This window comes from Thunnus thynnus, chromosome 3, assembly GCF_963924715.1.
Source record: "Thunnus thynnus chromosome 3, fThuThy2.1, whole genome shotgun sequence".
Taxonomy (NCBI): Eukaryota; Metazoa; Chordata; class Actinopteri; order Scombriformes; family Scombridae; genus Thunnus; species Thunnus thynnus.
This window is the reverse complement of record NC_089519.1, coordinates 6,409,623-6,427,119: the sequence shown is the minus strand read 5'-3', so window position 1 is coordinate 6,427,119 and position 17,497 is coordinate 6,409,623. Positions and strand designations below refer to the sequence as shown.

General features: G+C 39.0%; 2 protein-coding genes across 2 annotated transcripts; both read left to right on the top strand.

The window, feature by feature from the left end:
• The first annotated feature begins 115 nt into the window (after positions 1–115).
• Positions 116–3,966, top strand: mvb12a (multivesicular body subunit 12A). Its single transcript, XM_067582581.1, has 6 exons — positions 116–239; positions 392–532; positions 2,268–2,374; positions 2,472–2,530; positions 2,635–2,700; positions 2,797–3,966. Exons 1-6 carry the CDS (start codon positions 211–213, stop codon positions 2,881–2,883), a joined length of 489 nt encoding a protein of 162 aa, XP_067438682.1. The 5' UTR covers positions 116–210; the 3' UTR covers positions 2,884–3,966.
• A 3,209-nt stretch (positions 3,967–7,175) lies between these two features.
• On the top strand, positions 7,176–17,190 carry LOC137176399 (transcription factor AP-4-like). The gene is made up of 7 exons (XM_067582580.1): positions 7,176–7,684; positions 10,664–10,829; positions 11,033–11,131; positions 12,936–13,106; positions 13,633–13,779; positions 13,882–14,052; positions 14,170–17,190. Exons 1-7 carry the CDS (start codon positions 7,596–7,598, stop codon positions 14,323–14,325), a joined length of 999 nt encoding a protein of 332 aa, XP_067438681.1. The 5' UTR covers positions 7,176–7,595; the 3' UTR covers positions 14,326–17,190.
• Positions 17,191–17,497: the final 307 nt, after the last annotated feature.

Genomic DNA, 17,497 nt, shown 5'->3' with positions numbered 1-17,497 from the left:
TGAGTACACACACACACACACACGCACACAGGTGTACACACATTCCTCATATTTGATGCAGGTTTTATTTACTTCCTGCTGATGGATATGTGTGTGTTTGTGTGTCCAGAGGCCTCTGTTTCAAAGAAGAAACGTGTGTGTGTACGCGTCGTCCCGGTGGGCAGTGTGGACACAGCTGTGTTGGATATCAAACTGACAGCCAAAAGCAAAATGATGTTGCAGCACTACACATACGTGGGGTTGGTAGCGTTCACACATGCAAAACATTTCACTTGCACCTGTTTTATCAAGGCATGTCCTAAACCCCATAACCTGAACACAGTGGTCAATATCCATTCAGTACTTCATCATGCAATCACTTAATGTGTCATTTAATGTGTCTTGCTCACAGAGACATCCATGGCTACGTGTTGTGGTGCAGAAAGGGCCATTTTTCCAATCCCATGCCCATAGCCAAGCCCCGCAGTGTCAGTCTGGACCTCCGCAGACTCTCACTGGAACAGCCGTCTGCTCCTCTGCCTCTCAGACCCAGGTATAGTACTTATTTAATGTCTAACATAGAGAAGACATACACACTTGTACATTATAATAACTCACGTCATTTATTAGTGGACATGCTCAGGCTCCTGGGGCCAGATGTGTTTGCACAAAAATGCATACGTTATTTCCCACACATTAACTGGTATTTATAAACACAGAATGTGCACCTCACACATACTTCAGACTGAGACAGACTGAGTTTTTCCTCTGTCTCCTCCCTCTTACAGAGCCGGACACGCTGATTCATTTCCTCAGTCATTCAGTCTGTGTCAAAGCACATTCATTAGCGGAGGTTTACGATCCATCAGAATCTAAATCCTGGTTGGATATTAGTTTAGTTACTCAGGGAATTTCCAAAGTTACCACTTTTATGTGCATCAGTCATTCAGATATTACACAGCGTGAATTTAGCCTCAACTCAGAATAAAACCTCTGCATGTCCTTCTGTTATAACTCTGTGACACATAATGTGTAATCTCAGTTTAAATTTAAACAATCGGTATGAAGCTTTAGACATGTGGGACAAATGAATAATTATCTCAATCACTCATGATGTGATTGGTCGCACTGATGGAACATTATTCCTATAATATTGGAGATTACATGTTAATATACTGAGTGAGCAGGGTTGTGTTGCAGCTGCAGAGTGTAGTTTGAAAGTGAGATTTTTAAATAGGGAGCATAGTCTTAACATGTTTTAACAGCATTTCAGTGACAATGTTCAAATTTACTACATTTGTTGAAGTAGCTGAAATAAAGTCACTGAATGCTGTTGAGCCGAGATACAAATAGATGTCTAACAATTTTAAATATTCTTTATTTTAACCTCGACATCTTGTCAAGTGCAAATCAGCAAACACATTATTACTGGATCAGACTGTGAGCTCACAGTTATGTCTTTTGATCTATATATGTTTTAAATCTTTAACTATATTTTTCATCTTCAGTTGCTGCCTCCTGTGTTTTGTCAGTCAGATTAAAGCTGAACAAATATATTCAAAATGTAATGTAGCTGCAGCCTGATACACAGTCAGATTCCACTTTATCATCATTAAGGAAATGCAAGTCTGCTAAATGATGAATTAATGGACAACACTGTATAAAACTTTATTGTGTTAACTTTTTGACACTTTTTCCCGCTCTGACTCAGGCTCTTTTTTTTAAAAAAGATAAATGTGCAGCGTTTTATTTCTGACGTTAGTAATAATAATTGAGATATCACAGCCAATGATGAATTAATATTATGGAGTCAATAAATAGCCACACAGCCACAATGACAGCTGCTCTGGCTGAAGAACCTCGCTGGTCCAATACGAGCGATTCTTCTTTCCTGTTTGTTTCATTGACAGGTGTAAAGACTAGTGGAGCAGGCAGCATATTGATTAAAAACAGCTTGTTCGGGGTGTGTCTCCATCTATTTATGGCTCATTGTGGGAGTGTAAATGAGGGTCATGCACATGCACATAGTTCCACAATGACTGAGATTTATAAAACAGAACCATGCATACATTTAGTCATTTATCTACACACAGTTTTATGCATCTGGCCCCAGATGTTTTTAATGCCATTTATAGTGAGGGGATACACATGGTTAAACACAGGTGATTCAACTGATAATTATAATAAATTATATATTGGTACATCATCATCATTTAATAAGGAAGAACATAATGTATCCTGAAGATGTAGAAGCTTTAGTTGAAATATCTAACTGTTTGTTTCCGCAGCAACCCTCCTCCGCTGCCACATAGCAAAGTCAGTCAGAGACGCAGCAGCCTTTGCGCCAAGGACAACCTGGACAAACCTGCTGACAGCAGTATGCAGGGAATCACAGGTACTCCGAGTATCTCGTCATACACAGTATTACCGAGGTATCGCTGTTCGTCTCTGCGGGCAACACTCTCACCTGTTTCCACCTTCGCTCTCTGCAGCTCTAGATGGAGTTCCCTTTAGCCTTCACCCAAAGTTTGATGTCCAGGCAAACGGCGCGGTATGTTTGACTGATTCCATTCATAGCAACCAGGGCATCCATCTCATCCGAAGCATCCACTATAAACATGTATTAAGATTTCACTGTCTGTGTCTCTCTCTTAGACTCCTCAGCTGAACTCTCAGTTAAACAACATTCGTATCAAGTCTCTCCAGGACATTGAAAATGAGGTAGGGTCACATCATTCTTACTTCAGTACTGAGTACATTAATTTTCCAAATAAAGAATATCTGAATTTTGTTTTGTTTTTCTGTTTTGTTTTTCAGTATAGCTACACTTTCGTCGTGGAGGAATCTGCTGCCAAGAGGACCAGGCCATCAGTGACAACAGGAGCTGCCTCGTCAGCTCAGTGATCTTTGCACTTTGCCAGAGCAAAAGTATCAGATCTCAGCTGTCTCATTCTGTCCCAAGGAGGCCTTTTAGGAAGACATCTCACATGACGGTACAGATGAAGGATGATCATTTATAATATGAAGCTCCAGGTGGAAAGGTTTTACCATAACAAGGTCACTTAAAAGCTCATCTTCAAGCACTACCCTTCTACATGAGACTAATATCATACTTAAGAGCTGGTTTGGCTGCGTGGATGTCATGTCACAATCTTTTTTTCGTTCCTTTCCAATGTTTCTGTCAATCTTATTTAGAATTACAATCAAACATTCCATGTTTCTATTTGCCAAAGGAAACAGCTGTTTAAATGGGATCATACTAGTAATTATGCCTTTATGCTGCTCACCTTTTGTGAGAACACAGACTTTAAAGGCATAACAATGTTTAAGATATATTATTATATATTGAATCTTTAGAGCATCTGCTGTTTTGAGAGCTACTCATCTGCAGCATTAAGCCCGTCATCTTTGCTTTTACATGCTTAATTTAAAACTGTAGACAAATTATGTGCTAAACAATGCTTTGATATATCATAAAGATGCACTTGCCATTGAATGTTGAGTGCTACTTGCTCTGTTGTATGTTAGCTGATATTCTCGAGTGCTACACATCTTGAATTGTTTGAATCAATAAGAAGCTATAAATATTGAGTCAGTGCTCTCTTGGTGGATAAACTTTGCTGCAGATGATGTTCAGCTGAACTCAGTAGATACAATAACATATAAATGTAGGATATAGTGTAGGTCATGTATTAAGAGTATCTCATTATCATGTTTGCATTATTCCAAAAGATAATATATCCTATTTTAAGGTGAATGGAGGAAGGTTGTATATTTTGCTCTGTTTGTTACTCATAGAAAGACGAGATATGTGGGAATAAATGGGAAAGAGTCTTTTTTTTTTAAAACTGTCTGGTGGCGTAAGGACCAAATATTTATCTATTACATTGTACAATATATAAAGATATGTTTTGTTTTTGTTGTTTTTATGGTCTGTATTGAACTTTTACTGCATGGACGAAAAAATAAAAATCTAAGGAAACATTATGTGTTGCTTCTAGATATTGGACTAAATTAAAGAACAAACTATCCTGTGTTCAGGCACATATGAGAGATGAAACCCTAAAGTCTCATGAGGAAATCAGTGTGATGCACCAAGCTTGAGGATGTAAATTGTGTACAATATAGTGTGTATAGAAAGCACTGTATATGTAGTCTTAAGGAACAATGTATTCAATGTAGTGACCTGACCTGTCTGAACATGGATTTGTTCAGAGAGCGGTGATAGTGTTGGGAGGACACTTTTTTTGTTTGTTTGTTTTTTTGCTATGCCTTGCATCACATTGCTGCAGTACATTTACAATATCCTGTTGAGGAACACCAAGCACCTCCAGCAGGTGGAAGTTAATAATGTCTTGCTAAACAAGACATTTTGAGAAAGTGTCACACATTTTAATTCATTCTAGCTGCTTTGATTTTTCAAGCCATTCTTGGATTCAAATAGGTGGCCTATTAATAGTAAAACTTCTAAGGTTAAACAAATCATAGCTTTGGTAAAGCCAGAATTCTAGATGAGAGAGTATGTGATACTGTGGGGTTTTTTTTTAACCTTTAGTTATTCAGGGGAATTTCACTGAGAGCAATGCTCTCTTTTTCAGGAGAGCCATGATTACATTCACACATTCATACAGTCTGATCTGCTGGCCACCTAGCAGTTGAGGTTAAGGGCCTTGCTCAAGGGCACATCAGTGGTGGTAATGAGGGAGGGACAAGCACTTCTTCACTTTCCCCATCCAGGTTTATCCTGCTGGTCAGGGGGATTGAACCAGCAACTCTCCAGTCACAAGCTCACTTTTCTAACCTTTAGGCCACCACTGCCCCCTGGTTAATCAGAGGTTGATGATAATGCTTCATTTTTTGGTCAAACTTGATGAAATTGAGTCTGCTCTCATTTAGAGTTTGCATGCAAGACGTAGAAACACGAAAGCCGAGCTTGCAAGTTTAAAGAGATCAAGCGAAAGAAGTCCTGCTGCTGGTGGAGAGAGATCATCTCAAAACTTGCTCTGCTGTCAGAAGTCTGTCTCTGCACACTCACAAATCCTCTTTTGCAGATTTAACGCTTGAATTTGTTGACAGTCACTCAGTGGTTTGTCACTACTGGTGGAGTCTTTTCATTTAAACAAACAGGTTTGAATTGTATTTGCCTTTCATGTAATGTGAAATTCAATGTAAACAACAAAAAAATATTGTATTGTCAATTCTGGATCCCTTATTTTCATTCAATTTCAAATTTTCATTTCACGCATGGATGCACAACAACCTGACTCCTTTTGTTCTGAATAATGTTTTTGAAAAACATTTTGACTGTCTCAGATACTTTTCCATGTAAATGCATCAGTAACAGCTGGATGGATGTTCCAGCTGTTCTTCTAGATGGTGAATTGACAACCAGCTTTATGGCGCATTACTGCCACCTGCTGTACTGGAGAAGTTATGTATGCTTTGCCTTTTTACATAATTGTCTCCCTACACAGTGAGTTGTTGTCCAACCTGTCAGGTGGAATCTTTGATATTTTTTGTGAGTTGTTTTTTTTTTTTTTTTTTTTCACTTTTCAGTTTGCAACTTTTGTAATCAAAAAAAACTGCAACTGCACAAAATGTTGCATATTGTTATTTTCATCTATTGATTATTTTCACTAAATTGATTAATTGTTTGTCTTAAAAAAAACAAAAATGACAGATACCAGGTCATGCTTATTTTCTCCAAACTACACTCAAACAACTGGGAATACATTTACAGCGATTCAAAAAGCTAATCAGCTGACTTCACACATGCAGAATGTATCCAGTAAATGTTTGATGGTTTGGCATGATAAATAACTTATTTAATGGATTATGGTTCATAATTCTTTGACATACATTATATTGTGTGATACAATTAATATTGTCACTTTTGACACGAGCTGGTGTCTTTGCAAGTATGGTAAAATGTGGCCTTACAGAAATGTGAAAACACCTAAAATGATGATGATGATGTTTTTGTCTTTGTGTGAAGTATTGTCAGCTTTATATTTTGCTCCAGGAAAAACAAAGTCACTTACTTCAAACAGTTAGCATGACAAATAAACCTAACTTGGTGTTCAGAACTTGATATGCAAAAGCCAGAGCTCCCTGTCTCTCCCACTCTCTGCGTATTGTGTACGCATTTGTTAATAATCAGTAATTACTGTGTGGTGACTTCATAGGCTTTTTTCACAGAAGACATTTTGACACGTCACTGTAGCTAAAGTCACACAGGTGTAAATAATGTAGTTAATGATGACTGCTTTCTATTTAGCTGCTTCAGTTTCAGCGTGCTGGTGTTGTGCCTGCTGGCTCACTGTCACGACTTAGTGGGACACTTGAACAGAGCAGAGCCACCACTGATGTTATTAGCACCTGTGCTTACAAGTCTAAATGTCTACTGTTCCAGTTTATAATGTGATTATAATTTGTAATTAATTAAATGATCACAAATGAATTGAAAATTAATTGGCAACTATTTTATAATAATAAAATAATAACAAACTTTATTTATATAGCACTTTTTTAAAACATTGTTCACAAAGTGCTTAACACTGCACATTTATAAACAAAAAAAAACAGCAAAATGACATATGAAGAATCAATGCATTTTTAAATGAAAGAATATACAATGATGCCCACAGGAATAAGGTAAAAGAAGAGAAGAGAAGAGAAGAGAAGAGAAGAGAAGAGAAGAGAAGAGAAGAGAAGAGAAAAGAAAAGAAGATCAATATGGGGAATTAAAACCATGACTGCTAAAAGATAAAAAATGATTTTGAGTCCGTTTTTAAGCAAAAATACCAAATTTTTTCCTTGGACGAGCTTCTCAGTTGTGACAACTGTTTGTTTGTTTTTTAGTGGATCTATAATTTTCGGGGTTATGGACAGTTGATCATACAAAACAAACTCTATGAAGACACCAACTTGGGCTTTGGGAAGTTTTAAGTGAACTGCTACTACAGTAAACTATATTAGTATTTCAGTATATAGGTGTAACATAATCCAGAAGACAAAATGTTATTTCATCCACTAATGTGTGTCCAGTTCTAGTGTGTTCCTCCTGCTTTCTTCCTCTTGCTCATAGTTAGTTCTTGTATAGCTGCAGTCATTAGTATTTCTGTTCTCTGCTAGCCTTCATTTTCTGTAAGAGCCTTTTGGTTTGAAGCACTGCGTTTACACAGTAGTGACTTGCTGCTCTGTTTGTTCTTCTTTCCGGAAAAGGGGGCTCTGATTCCAACCAGCTGTTTCCCGCCTCACACAGATCAGCTGCACACACACACACACACACAGTAGGCGGAGGCAGCAGACACATACACACACACACACACGTAGTAGTAGGCGGAGGCAAGAAGCCACACACACACATTGGAGGGAACCCCATCAGCTGTGGAGAGCAACACAGCCTCAACTTACTTTTATATTCCTCACTTTATCATTCAGATTAACGGATTTTGAAGAGGTTTACTGGATATGCGGCACTGAGGAGCACAACAACGATAAGCTCTGCGGTTAAAAAAACAAAAACAAAAAAACGTGCATCAAGGAGGGCCAGTGGAGGGAGAAAAAAAAAACAAAAAAAAAAACACGGGACTTCACAAGGTGGCTTTGAAAGCATGGAATATTTCATGATGCCGACAGAGAAGATACCTTCCTTACAGCAGTTCAAGAAGACGGAGAAGGATGTTATCGGAGGTCTCTGCAGGTGTGTAGCTAGCTACCTGTGCAGATAAGAAACTGCTTTCACCAATCTTTCTTCATGTGGCCGTGTATGTGTGTGTCGAGTGTGTGCGTGATGCAGCCTGACTTCAGTTAGCATTGCTAGCTGTTGGCAGCACGCGTGTGGTTGTAGAAATTAGCAGCTTGTCGTGCCAACTGCTGCTTTTTGGTCGACGAGAATAAAGAAGAATTATTTAACTTCTGTTGTTACATATACCGACTCAATTACACGTATTAATATACAAGGCGTGTTTTACAGCCGTTCAGCTCAGAAATATGTAAATCTACGAGGTGAAATCGGTCCAGTTGAGCACCAACCACGTGGTAGTTAACGTGTTCTCCGTTGCCTCGCTGTTAGTTACACATCAAATCACATGTTTACAAACACAAACTTTCTTTCACCTCTTTTGTATGTTGGTCGGATTATTTAAGTGTATAACTTGCTCATATGATTATTATATATGAGTAATTAAAACAGGATTTCGGCTACAACGTGCGCGTGCTTAAATAACAGTCCGCGCCGTTGTTGCGTCGCGTGCTACAATTAGCTTAGCCTGGCTAACTAGCTCATCACAACGCACTCGTTTAGTTGCCGCACTGTGTCTGTTCTGACTTCTCTGGATTCATATACACGAACGTCTGTGACTGAAACACGTTGTACAGGTGCGCTGGTGGGCACAGGTGTGTAACCGTTGACGAGGGGTTGTTATAATTAAGCGTCAGTGCGTGCTAGCTGCATGCTAACATGTGAAAGCATTGTTCTCCGTGATGTCAGCGGCCCTGCTGGTGCCTCCGGCGGCCATGTTGGAGGTCCGAACAGCTGATCTCATCTCTAAACTTCAACAACACCGACACGCTCCAGCAGCGTGGTGTTATCTGCTGTTTCTAGTCGAACATATAATAGATTTTCCTCAGCGAGCAATAGTATGAGATGAAATAAATATTTGTGTATAAGACGCAGAATGTACACAATGTTAGAAATGTGTAGTATGAATATACAACATATACACAATCATATAAAAAACAAAATATCAGAATCTGTTTATTAGCTAAGTATGCAGCATACAAAGAATGTGTCTGTGCTCCCACAAACGCAACATAGAAGAATAAAAATATAACAGTAAGGTAATGATGATGATAGTCATAACAACAACAATAATAATGAAATAATACAATAAACAAAACAGTACTAAAATTAAATGGAAAATTTAAAAGCTATGCACATGATGGAATTGTAGTTTTGAAATGGGATATAAAATTTTAAATGGAATACTGACTGTACAAAGGAAATATGGACTGCACTACTGACAAAGAAATGGTGACAAGTGCAACAATTAAATGTGACGTGAAATAAATAATTAAATTTAAAATTAACAGTGGATGATGTATGCAATGTACAAAGCAGGAAAATTTAAATAAAAGGAAGTGCAAATGAGTGTTCAGTGCATTAATTTAAGTGCAGGGTAGTGGTTGTGATGTTCAAAATAACAAGCACTTAATGTACAGAAAGGTGCATTTATGTTACTGTTTTAGAAATGTAAAAATAGTACAAGCATATAAATATTCAATATAATTCAAGATATTGACTTCCAGGTTCCGCTATAGTATTTAGATAGGCTAACACATTTTGATAACAAGTTTTGATTTAAAAAAAAAAAAAACAAGATACTATAGATACAGAGTGGGTCACTTTGATGGCAGAGACTTAGATAAGAGAACTTGTCCCCTTAGGGAAATTTTTCTCTGGCTCAGCGTTACTACATCACAAAACATTTATCTCCCAAACATAGTTTAATTTCATTTATTTGAGTCAAGACCATGATCACATGGTATGATGCAAAAACAGAACATACAATAATAACAAAACAATAGCACCCAGCATGGCTAAAGTACAACAAATGTTACGTAAAGGAAGGGTATTCTCCAAGTGTATGTCTGTAACTTACATACATACCTGACATGATTCATGCAAAAAAACAAACAAAAACTATAGTATATATGTCTGTCTGTGGAGCACCAACACCTCACCTTTGTGTTTACACCAGTGTCTGCAGCATTTTGGTTTGTGTGGATGTACAAACCAGTTATCAGTTCATCTATCTCATCTCTTCTTTAATGGACATATTTATTTTCTTTGTACTTCAGTTTACTCTAAAATCTCAGAAATAGTGACAAGTGCAAATTAGATGTAACTAGCACACATTTAATTGTATTACTTTCTTTCATTCTGTTATTGTTTCATCACTGTTTTTAACTCATGATTTGTACATTAGGTAGCACTAAAGGACATGATTCCTACATTATATTTCTTGAAGCATGCAATTCAGCTCTTTAAGGGCCCAGAACTTATTTTAAAGGCAGTGTGCAATCGCATAAATCATGAGATTTTTTGACTTTTAGTTTAGCTGACATTACTGGCTTGTAACCACAAAGTTTATAATAACATACGACTATTTAATTGTAGCTGCAAACCCACAACTGTCCTACTTGTCTTTTGTAGGAAAAAAAGAAACCTATTTAGAGCAGTGTCGTCTGTCTGACATTTTTCACTTCAGTAAACATCCCAGATCTGGTTCTTCCGGTTTGTTTCCTCAGGTTTGTTGTCTTCTTGGCACCGCGGTCATCTTAAGTCTTAATGGGTCACTTATTTCTCCCCCTGAGCAAATATAACTGAGAAGGTTTTTGCCACCATAACATTGACCCTCATGGGTTGGAGATGTGGGGGGGGGGGGGGGCACAGAGTTCAGTCAAACTCAAAGACCTGTAGGCATCTAGACCGTGGAATGCAAAGAGGCCAAGACTAAAGCCTGGTTAAGTCCCAGGTTAAAGGTTTCCATGTTTTTTTTATTTTATTGTTGCTGTCTGTCAGTTTTATTTAATAATTTCATTATTAATTTTATTTAATAAATAAATAATTTGTAAGAAAACGATGATCATCTTTGTCCTTTTGGCCTCTCTCCCTCAGCCTGGCCAATATCCCCCTCAGTCCAGAGACGGCCCAGGACCAGGAGAGACGAATCCGCCGCGAGATCGCCAACAGCAACGAACGCCGGCGCATGCAGAGCATCAACGCGGGCTTCCAGTCCCTCAAAACACTCCTGCCCCACACAGATGGAGAGAAACTCAGCAAGGTGCAGTAAACACACAAACACTGACACACATGAAGCTGTTTTATTCAGTTTTATTTCATGAGCTCTGTTTGGATATTTTAAGATTAGAAATGCTTTCACACGATTGTTAATTTCTGTGTTTTTCTCTGCTTCAGCGACAGTTCTGTTCCTATTTGTCCATGTACTGGTCTTATGTTTATCTCTTCTCTATTGATCCTTACCAGGCGGCCATCTTGCAGCAGACAGCAGACTACATCTTCGCTTTGGAGCAAGAAAAGACACAGCTCCTGGCACAGAACAACCAGCTCAAACGCTTCATCCAGGTAGACCTGAGTGCCTTTTCTCAACTCTGTGTGGATAAATCAGCAGCAGAAGTTTTTCGTATTGGTTGTTTTTAGCCTATCATACAGATGCTGTATAACGTGCAATACTGTGGACAATTCTCTAATCATCAAACTGGATAAGGCAGCTATTGGAGTTCCTTTTTTTCAATACATTGCAAAAATCAGCTCACAACGACCTGAAACGTGATTCATCACTCTTAAATTCATGTTGCCAAAAGTTGCACCGTCGCTGTGTGGTAACGACTTTTCAAATAAACGTGCTCTCTCAAATGCTGTCCCACACTACTGGGGACATCGCTTTGAAATCAGTAAATATAGACATTTACTTTATTGTGATGAATTGTTCCAAAGCAAATTTTAAGATACTAAAAGACTTATTGAGAAGGAAGAGACAGTTTGATGGAAAAGTCACTTCACCTGGGCTGTGCTACCTGTTCTGTAGGGTAAAGACTGAAATAGATCTCAGGCCACAGGTTTGATGTTGAGACATCAGCTGATTATCAGACAGCAGCAGGTGACGTGTTAGATGTCGTGATAAGGCTTCTCGTTGAGGCGCTAGAGACAGATGGATATCAGGTGTCAAAAATGTGGAGGTGTGCTGCGTCCCAGGCAAGTATCATTACAGCTTAACTTTTATATTATATTTGAACAGCTTGCAAGTGTTGGCAAAGACAGTACAGTGCCTTCTCTATCTATGTATGCGAAGGATTTGTTTACCATGCTGTTGGTTCACCTGGCGTTTTATTTTCTTGCCACACCAGTCGTTTGTTCAGTGGTCCGTTCGGGAAAACAGGTTTAGTGAAAACTTTTTGAGTTTGTTAACGTTGAGTCACAGGAAATTCTGGGTTTTGTGTGCCAGAAATAGAGATCATAGAGATCACTTTAAGTCTGGGTCTGGTTACTTAACTGACTGTGTGAACCTAACCTGCTCGCTGGCAGGTTTTCTTCAACAAACCCAGAGTTTGTCTCTGTCTCCTCCCCTCCTGCCGAGCCTGAAGCCGCCGTCGGGCTCGCTGTTTCATTTCCTCATTGTTAGGCTGCAGTTGAAACGTCCAGCTGGAGTTCACATTTGCAGAGGTTTGCGTCTAGAGGGAGAGATCCAAATCCCAGCTGGATGTTAGTGTGTTACCTGAGAACTACTTTACTAATGTTTTTGTTTTTTTTAATGGAAATATAGTCATTGAATGTGTGAATTGTAGAATTTACACTCAAAACTTGGGTACCTTTTTTAACCCCAAATCACAAGTAAAACAAGTCTGTTTGTTAAAATAGGTCTGATGAATGATGAATGATGGGACTATGTTGAATAAAACTTATTGACTCCTTTCCTGAGTCCAACCCTTGTTTTTAAAGTGAAATTTGTACACATAAATATTTGTGTATAACTCCCCTGGATTCAGATAGAGGCTCTGACGTTATTTGCCCGTTGCCATGGTGAATTGTTGTAAAGTATTGGAGCTTTTTTTTTTTTTTTTTTTTAACACACATGCACTTAACTCAGAGATGATTTATCTAAACTCAAACCATCTGAAAACTCCAGTTTCTCTCATCTGAGTTAATCAACTCAGAGTTCTGGGTTAGACTCAGAGTTTATTAAACTTTCTTTCTGGAAGAGGCCGTGGGTTTTTTACATGAATGAAAAAGAAACTTCACATTTTCCGTATTAACAAACACCGCGCTGGTCGGGTTTTGGACTGCCTCCTTTGTTCACATATTAAGTGTACTTATGTAATATGTGCGACTGTTTTATGTTTAACTTGACACGACCTCCTTGTCGCTCCAGGAATTCAGTGGTTCGTCACCTAAGAGGAGGCGAGCGGAGGAGAAGGATGAAGGGATCGGGTCTCCAGACACCCTGGAGGAGGAGAAGGTGGAGGAGGTGCGGAGGGAGATGTTAGAGCTGCGGCAGCAACTGGACAGGGAGCGTTCTGCTCGTATGCAGCTGGAGGAGCAGGTGAGCCCGAAACAGGAGTCGATGCCCAGTCCTTCAAATGAAAAAAGTCTTTCTTCATGACTCATGTCCTCTTCCCTCTGTCTTACTCAGTTTAACATTTATTTCAGCAATCATTAGATTTCATTTAACAAGACTGCTGACATTAACAACATATGTAGGATTCTCACATATAACACAAAACTACTAAAAACTTTTCTACATTTTACTCGCCATTTAGACTTCTAACCAGAACATGATTATCAGTCACTTTAACAAGGTGGTAGCTGGTAGTGGTGACAGATTAACCCCTACACCAGCCAATTTCTGATAAGCTCACATCCTGGATCTACCATAACAGCAGGTTAAGATAAACAGAAACTCAAACAGTGGACTGAAAGAAGAAAGTAAACAGCAGGGGACATGCAGGAGTAAGATATTTCTAAAGGAACAAGGCAGTAGTTCATGGTTGTTGTTGTTTAATGTCTTTTTAATTGAACATAACACTGCATTTTACAAAAGAATTCTCTTCTCTCGTGTTCGTGTGCAGATGCGCTCTCTGGACGGCCAGCTGCACCCCGAGCGTCTGAAAGTGATCACCCAGCAGGTGGAGGAGGAGCAGGCGCTCATCCAGAGCCAGACGTTGTTACGGCTGCAGCAGATCCACGCCGCTGACAGGCAAACACACAGTCCACAGGTCAGAAACACACACACACTTATCTTGGGTCATATGCTGAGCCTTGAATGTAATAAAACACGTCTCTATTTGTATTTTAATAATGTTTTGTCTGTCCTACAGGTGCTGGCTCCTCCCACTCCCCCTGCCCCAACACACCACCCCACAGTCATCGTCCCGGCTCCGACACTAACCCAGCAACCCCACCACCATGTCACTGTGGTGACCATGAGCCCATCTGTCCACACCAGCACTGTGTCCACGTCCAGACAGAACCTTGACACCATCGTGCAGGTATGTGTTTGTTTGACTTTTTATATAGAGAATCCTCATCAGGATCGTGTTTCTCCGTTGACTGAACATTCGCCGCAGCCCTCAAGAGTTTTTCCTTCCTCTCTTCTTCTTCTTCAGGCCATCCAGCACATCGAACGCACTCAGGAGAGGAGAGCGAGCGCCGAGGAGGAGCAGAGACGAGCCGTCATCGTCAGCCCCGCCCACGTCGCCATGGACACCGCCTGCTCGGACACAGACACGGACACGGAGGGAGAGGACTGCTCGATGAACTGAGCATCCCATGAACTCGCATACACACACAAACACTTAAAATACCTACTCACTGTAAGATTCCCTCCAGGAGCTTGACTACTTTTTAAAAAAAAAAAAAAAAAAAAAAATCTTTCTTTGGCATTATCCAAACTCCTAAATCCAGTAGTTAAGCTCTGTGTCAGTCTTGTACTGTAAAATCTCTGAAGATTGAAAACATAGGATGGTCAGCGTGCAGAAGAAACCCAGCGGGATTCCTAGAGGCTGGTTTTCAATGTCCGTGACTACTTGAAAACTTGAGGGGTCTCCTCATGTAAAAGCTATCCGCATCAGTCCGTCCTTCATGCATGTTTATAAGTGCTACATACAGTCACAGTATCACAGTTACCTGTCATCACTGGCGCGCTGACAGTATTATTTGTGCTACAAAATTCATAGATGTCAGTATAATGGAGAGTTGAATGTAACAACACAATAAGCAAGCAGCTCTTTACTTTTTGATCCTGAAAAGATATATGGAGTTGCAGTTATTTCTTCCCCAGTCTTAATTTTTTGTTTTGTTTTGTTTTTCATATGTTCCTCGGTTAGCCAGGTGATATTCTAGTGCCAGCGGCCATGAAACCCAACAAAAACTACAACTGAAGGCATTCCGAAATTCAAAAGTTTGGAGAAAATTCAAACTTCGTTAATTTGAGTATAGACGTCAAATAAAAATTATGTCTGATTTACTTGAAAGAAAGGTTGTTTCTTTATATCTGATTTAAGCCCTTAAAAAAATAAGCTGTTGAACAATTGACATTGATCATCTTTTAGTTTCAGTGTGTTTTTATGTTTTTGTTATATTTTCTTTCAGGGTTACTGAATGTTGAAGATGAACATTTTTCTTCTATTGAGATTAGCAACTTAAAAATTGGAGGTTTGTCAGGTTTTCACAAGGAACCGGAGGCCTTGAGGTGGATTTGAGCCAACTAAAGTAGACTGCTTCATTTGTTATTCACCGGTAACTTAAACAAACCAAATGTTGGTTCATTGCCTGAAAACAAAACATTTACCAGCACGATAATGGCTGATGTTCATTTTCGATCAATCTGAGACAGTTTGAGTGAATCAAATTTAATCCTTGCAATAAAAAATATAAAAAAGTTTGGCTGATGTTAAAATCTAAAACAGATTTAGATGATTCACAGTTTACACAAAGGCTTCCGGTGTTCCTCCTAAGACTTCCAGTCTGTCTCCTGGTCTTGCTCTTTTGATTTCAGTAACTATGCACTAGAGTTTTTGGTATTTATGCAATTCCATCTTCAGAACATTTGTTGGCGTCATTTATACATGAGGTGAAATTATCTATGCACCGTTGATAGGTGTGTACATTACACCTACAGTATATGTATGAAACTTGACATGCTTGTATCAAAGAATGTAGTCTCTACTTGCAAGGTGCTCTTTGTCAACCTGGTGCTCTGCTGACAAGCAGTGAGCCGAGGCCAAAACTCTTCACGTGACTTCGCAGTCGTTGCAGTTGATCCCGTTTTCTTAACGTGCGTCTGAATTTTTTCAGGGAAATGAAATAAGTCATTTCCACATGTTGGAATTGTTTTTGAGTGTAAGGGAGCAGGGAGGAGTTCTGTTCGGTTACACGTGGCAGCGAGATTCGCGCTGTTTCATATTGTGATATTTGCATAAAAATGAAAAAAATAACCCTCAGAACATACAGGCGACCCAAACTTAACGTCTAAAAAAAAAAAAATGTTGGAAAAGGAAGCTGTGTAGAAGAGAAGTCAGAAAGCTGATGTCGCTGTACGTTTTCCATTCATCAAATTGCTACAAAAACTGCTAAATCAGTTCTCTGGAACACGGATGAAATGCACCGAACTGAGTCGCAGATCTCCACCCCAATGCCCGTCTTTATAAAACACACCAAGTCTGTCCACCTCATGTTACGATGCTTACATTTGTCTCGGGAATTTGACTGGAAATCCCTCCTCCGAGCCTCTCTCCTGTCATACTCAATTCGATATGCTGACTTGATGCTGTAAACATTCCATTTCTTTGGATTTGTATCTGTCTTTTGATCTTATATGTTCTGTTGCCAATTGAATGCATTTTACTAATTGCTGTTTTCTCTTGTCTAAAGCAGGCTTTCATTTTGACATTCTGTTTATTTTTTTATGGATTTTTTTTTTCTTTTTTCATGGATACGTGACTAATGGGTTCAGTGTGAAACTGTCTTGTGTGAGATGTGTGAACACCTTTCACTCACTGACATCAGTTTTATATCTGGTTAGACTAGTATTTCATGCCAAACATGGGGGGCGGGGGGTTGGGGAGGGGCAGATTGTCATAGTTTGTTTGTGAAACTTTGTTCAAGGGTCGAGTGTTTTACTGACGAATGTTAAACCACGGCCTAAAGTCAAACTGGTAGATCCGTACTTTGGCAAAGGTTTTTTTTATTGGTCAAGGAGACACTTTTCACCCCAAAATGTTTCTGTACATTGTGTTGCAGCACTGTTGTCTTTTGGTGGATTTTGAGATATTTGATATGAAGCACTTGCTGTTCTGTACTGCCTGAATCAACGATGACGAAGATTTTTTTTTTTTTTTTTTGTCATTTATTATTTTTGTAAGCTCTTTTGCTGTGACACAATTTAACAGCTGTTTATTGTGTTCTGCTTTCCTGTCTTTTCATCTGTCTTGTTCTGTTTTTCACTTTTGGTGACAAGCATCTTTTTATATTTTTGTGTGAATTTTGTTTTCTTTTTTGTTCTTTGTTTTTTTTTTTCATCAGTCCAGGTCGATGAGAAGCTGTTATATTTTGTTTATAAAAAAAACTTGGGTAAACAGGCCTTTGTAAAGATTAAAAAAAATAAAATTTGTACTTTTTTTATTACACCCCGCTGCTTGCTGGTTTACTTCAATTATGCATGATATGACCCTTTCTCTCCACCAGGTGGTGATGTTGAGCGACTCCTACTTTGGCAGCAGCAGAGAGGAGTTGCTCTGCAGCCTGGACTTCACATTTCTGATAAACACAGGTGGCACACAGGCCTCATTTTGATCTTTTTAGTTGGCGTGCAGTTACTAGAGACCTTCAGCTGTTACATATGTGGGTGTTCTGCAGTAGAAATTAGTAGGGCTACAACTAACTATTATTTACATTATCTATTAATCATTTAATCAATAAAATGTCAGATAATAG

Coding starts and splice junctions, on each gene's coding strand:
- mvb12a (XM_067582581.1), top strand. CDS start 211: ATGATGTTGCAGCACTACACATACGTGGG. Junction 533..2,267: donor CCTCTGCCTCTCAGACCCAG/GTATAGTACTTA, acceptor TTGTTTCCGCAG/CAACCCTCCTCCGCTGCCAC. Junction 2,531..2,634: donor ATGTCCAGGCAAACGGCGCG/GTATGTTTGACT, acceptor TCTCTCTCTTAG/ACTCCTCAGCTGAACTCTCA.
- LOC137176399 (XM_067582580.1), top strand. CDS start 7,596: ATGGAATATTTCATGATGCCGACAGAGAAGATACCTTCCTTACAGCAG. Junction 13,107..13,632: donor GTATGCAGCTGGAGGAGCAG/GTGAGCCCGAAA, acceptor GTTCGTGTGCAG/ATGCGCTCTCTGGACGGCCA. Junction 14,053..14,169: donor ACCTTGACACCATCGTGCAG/GTATGTGTTTGT, acceptor CTTCTTCTTCAG/GCCATCCAGCACATCGAACG.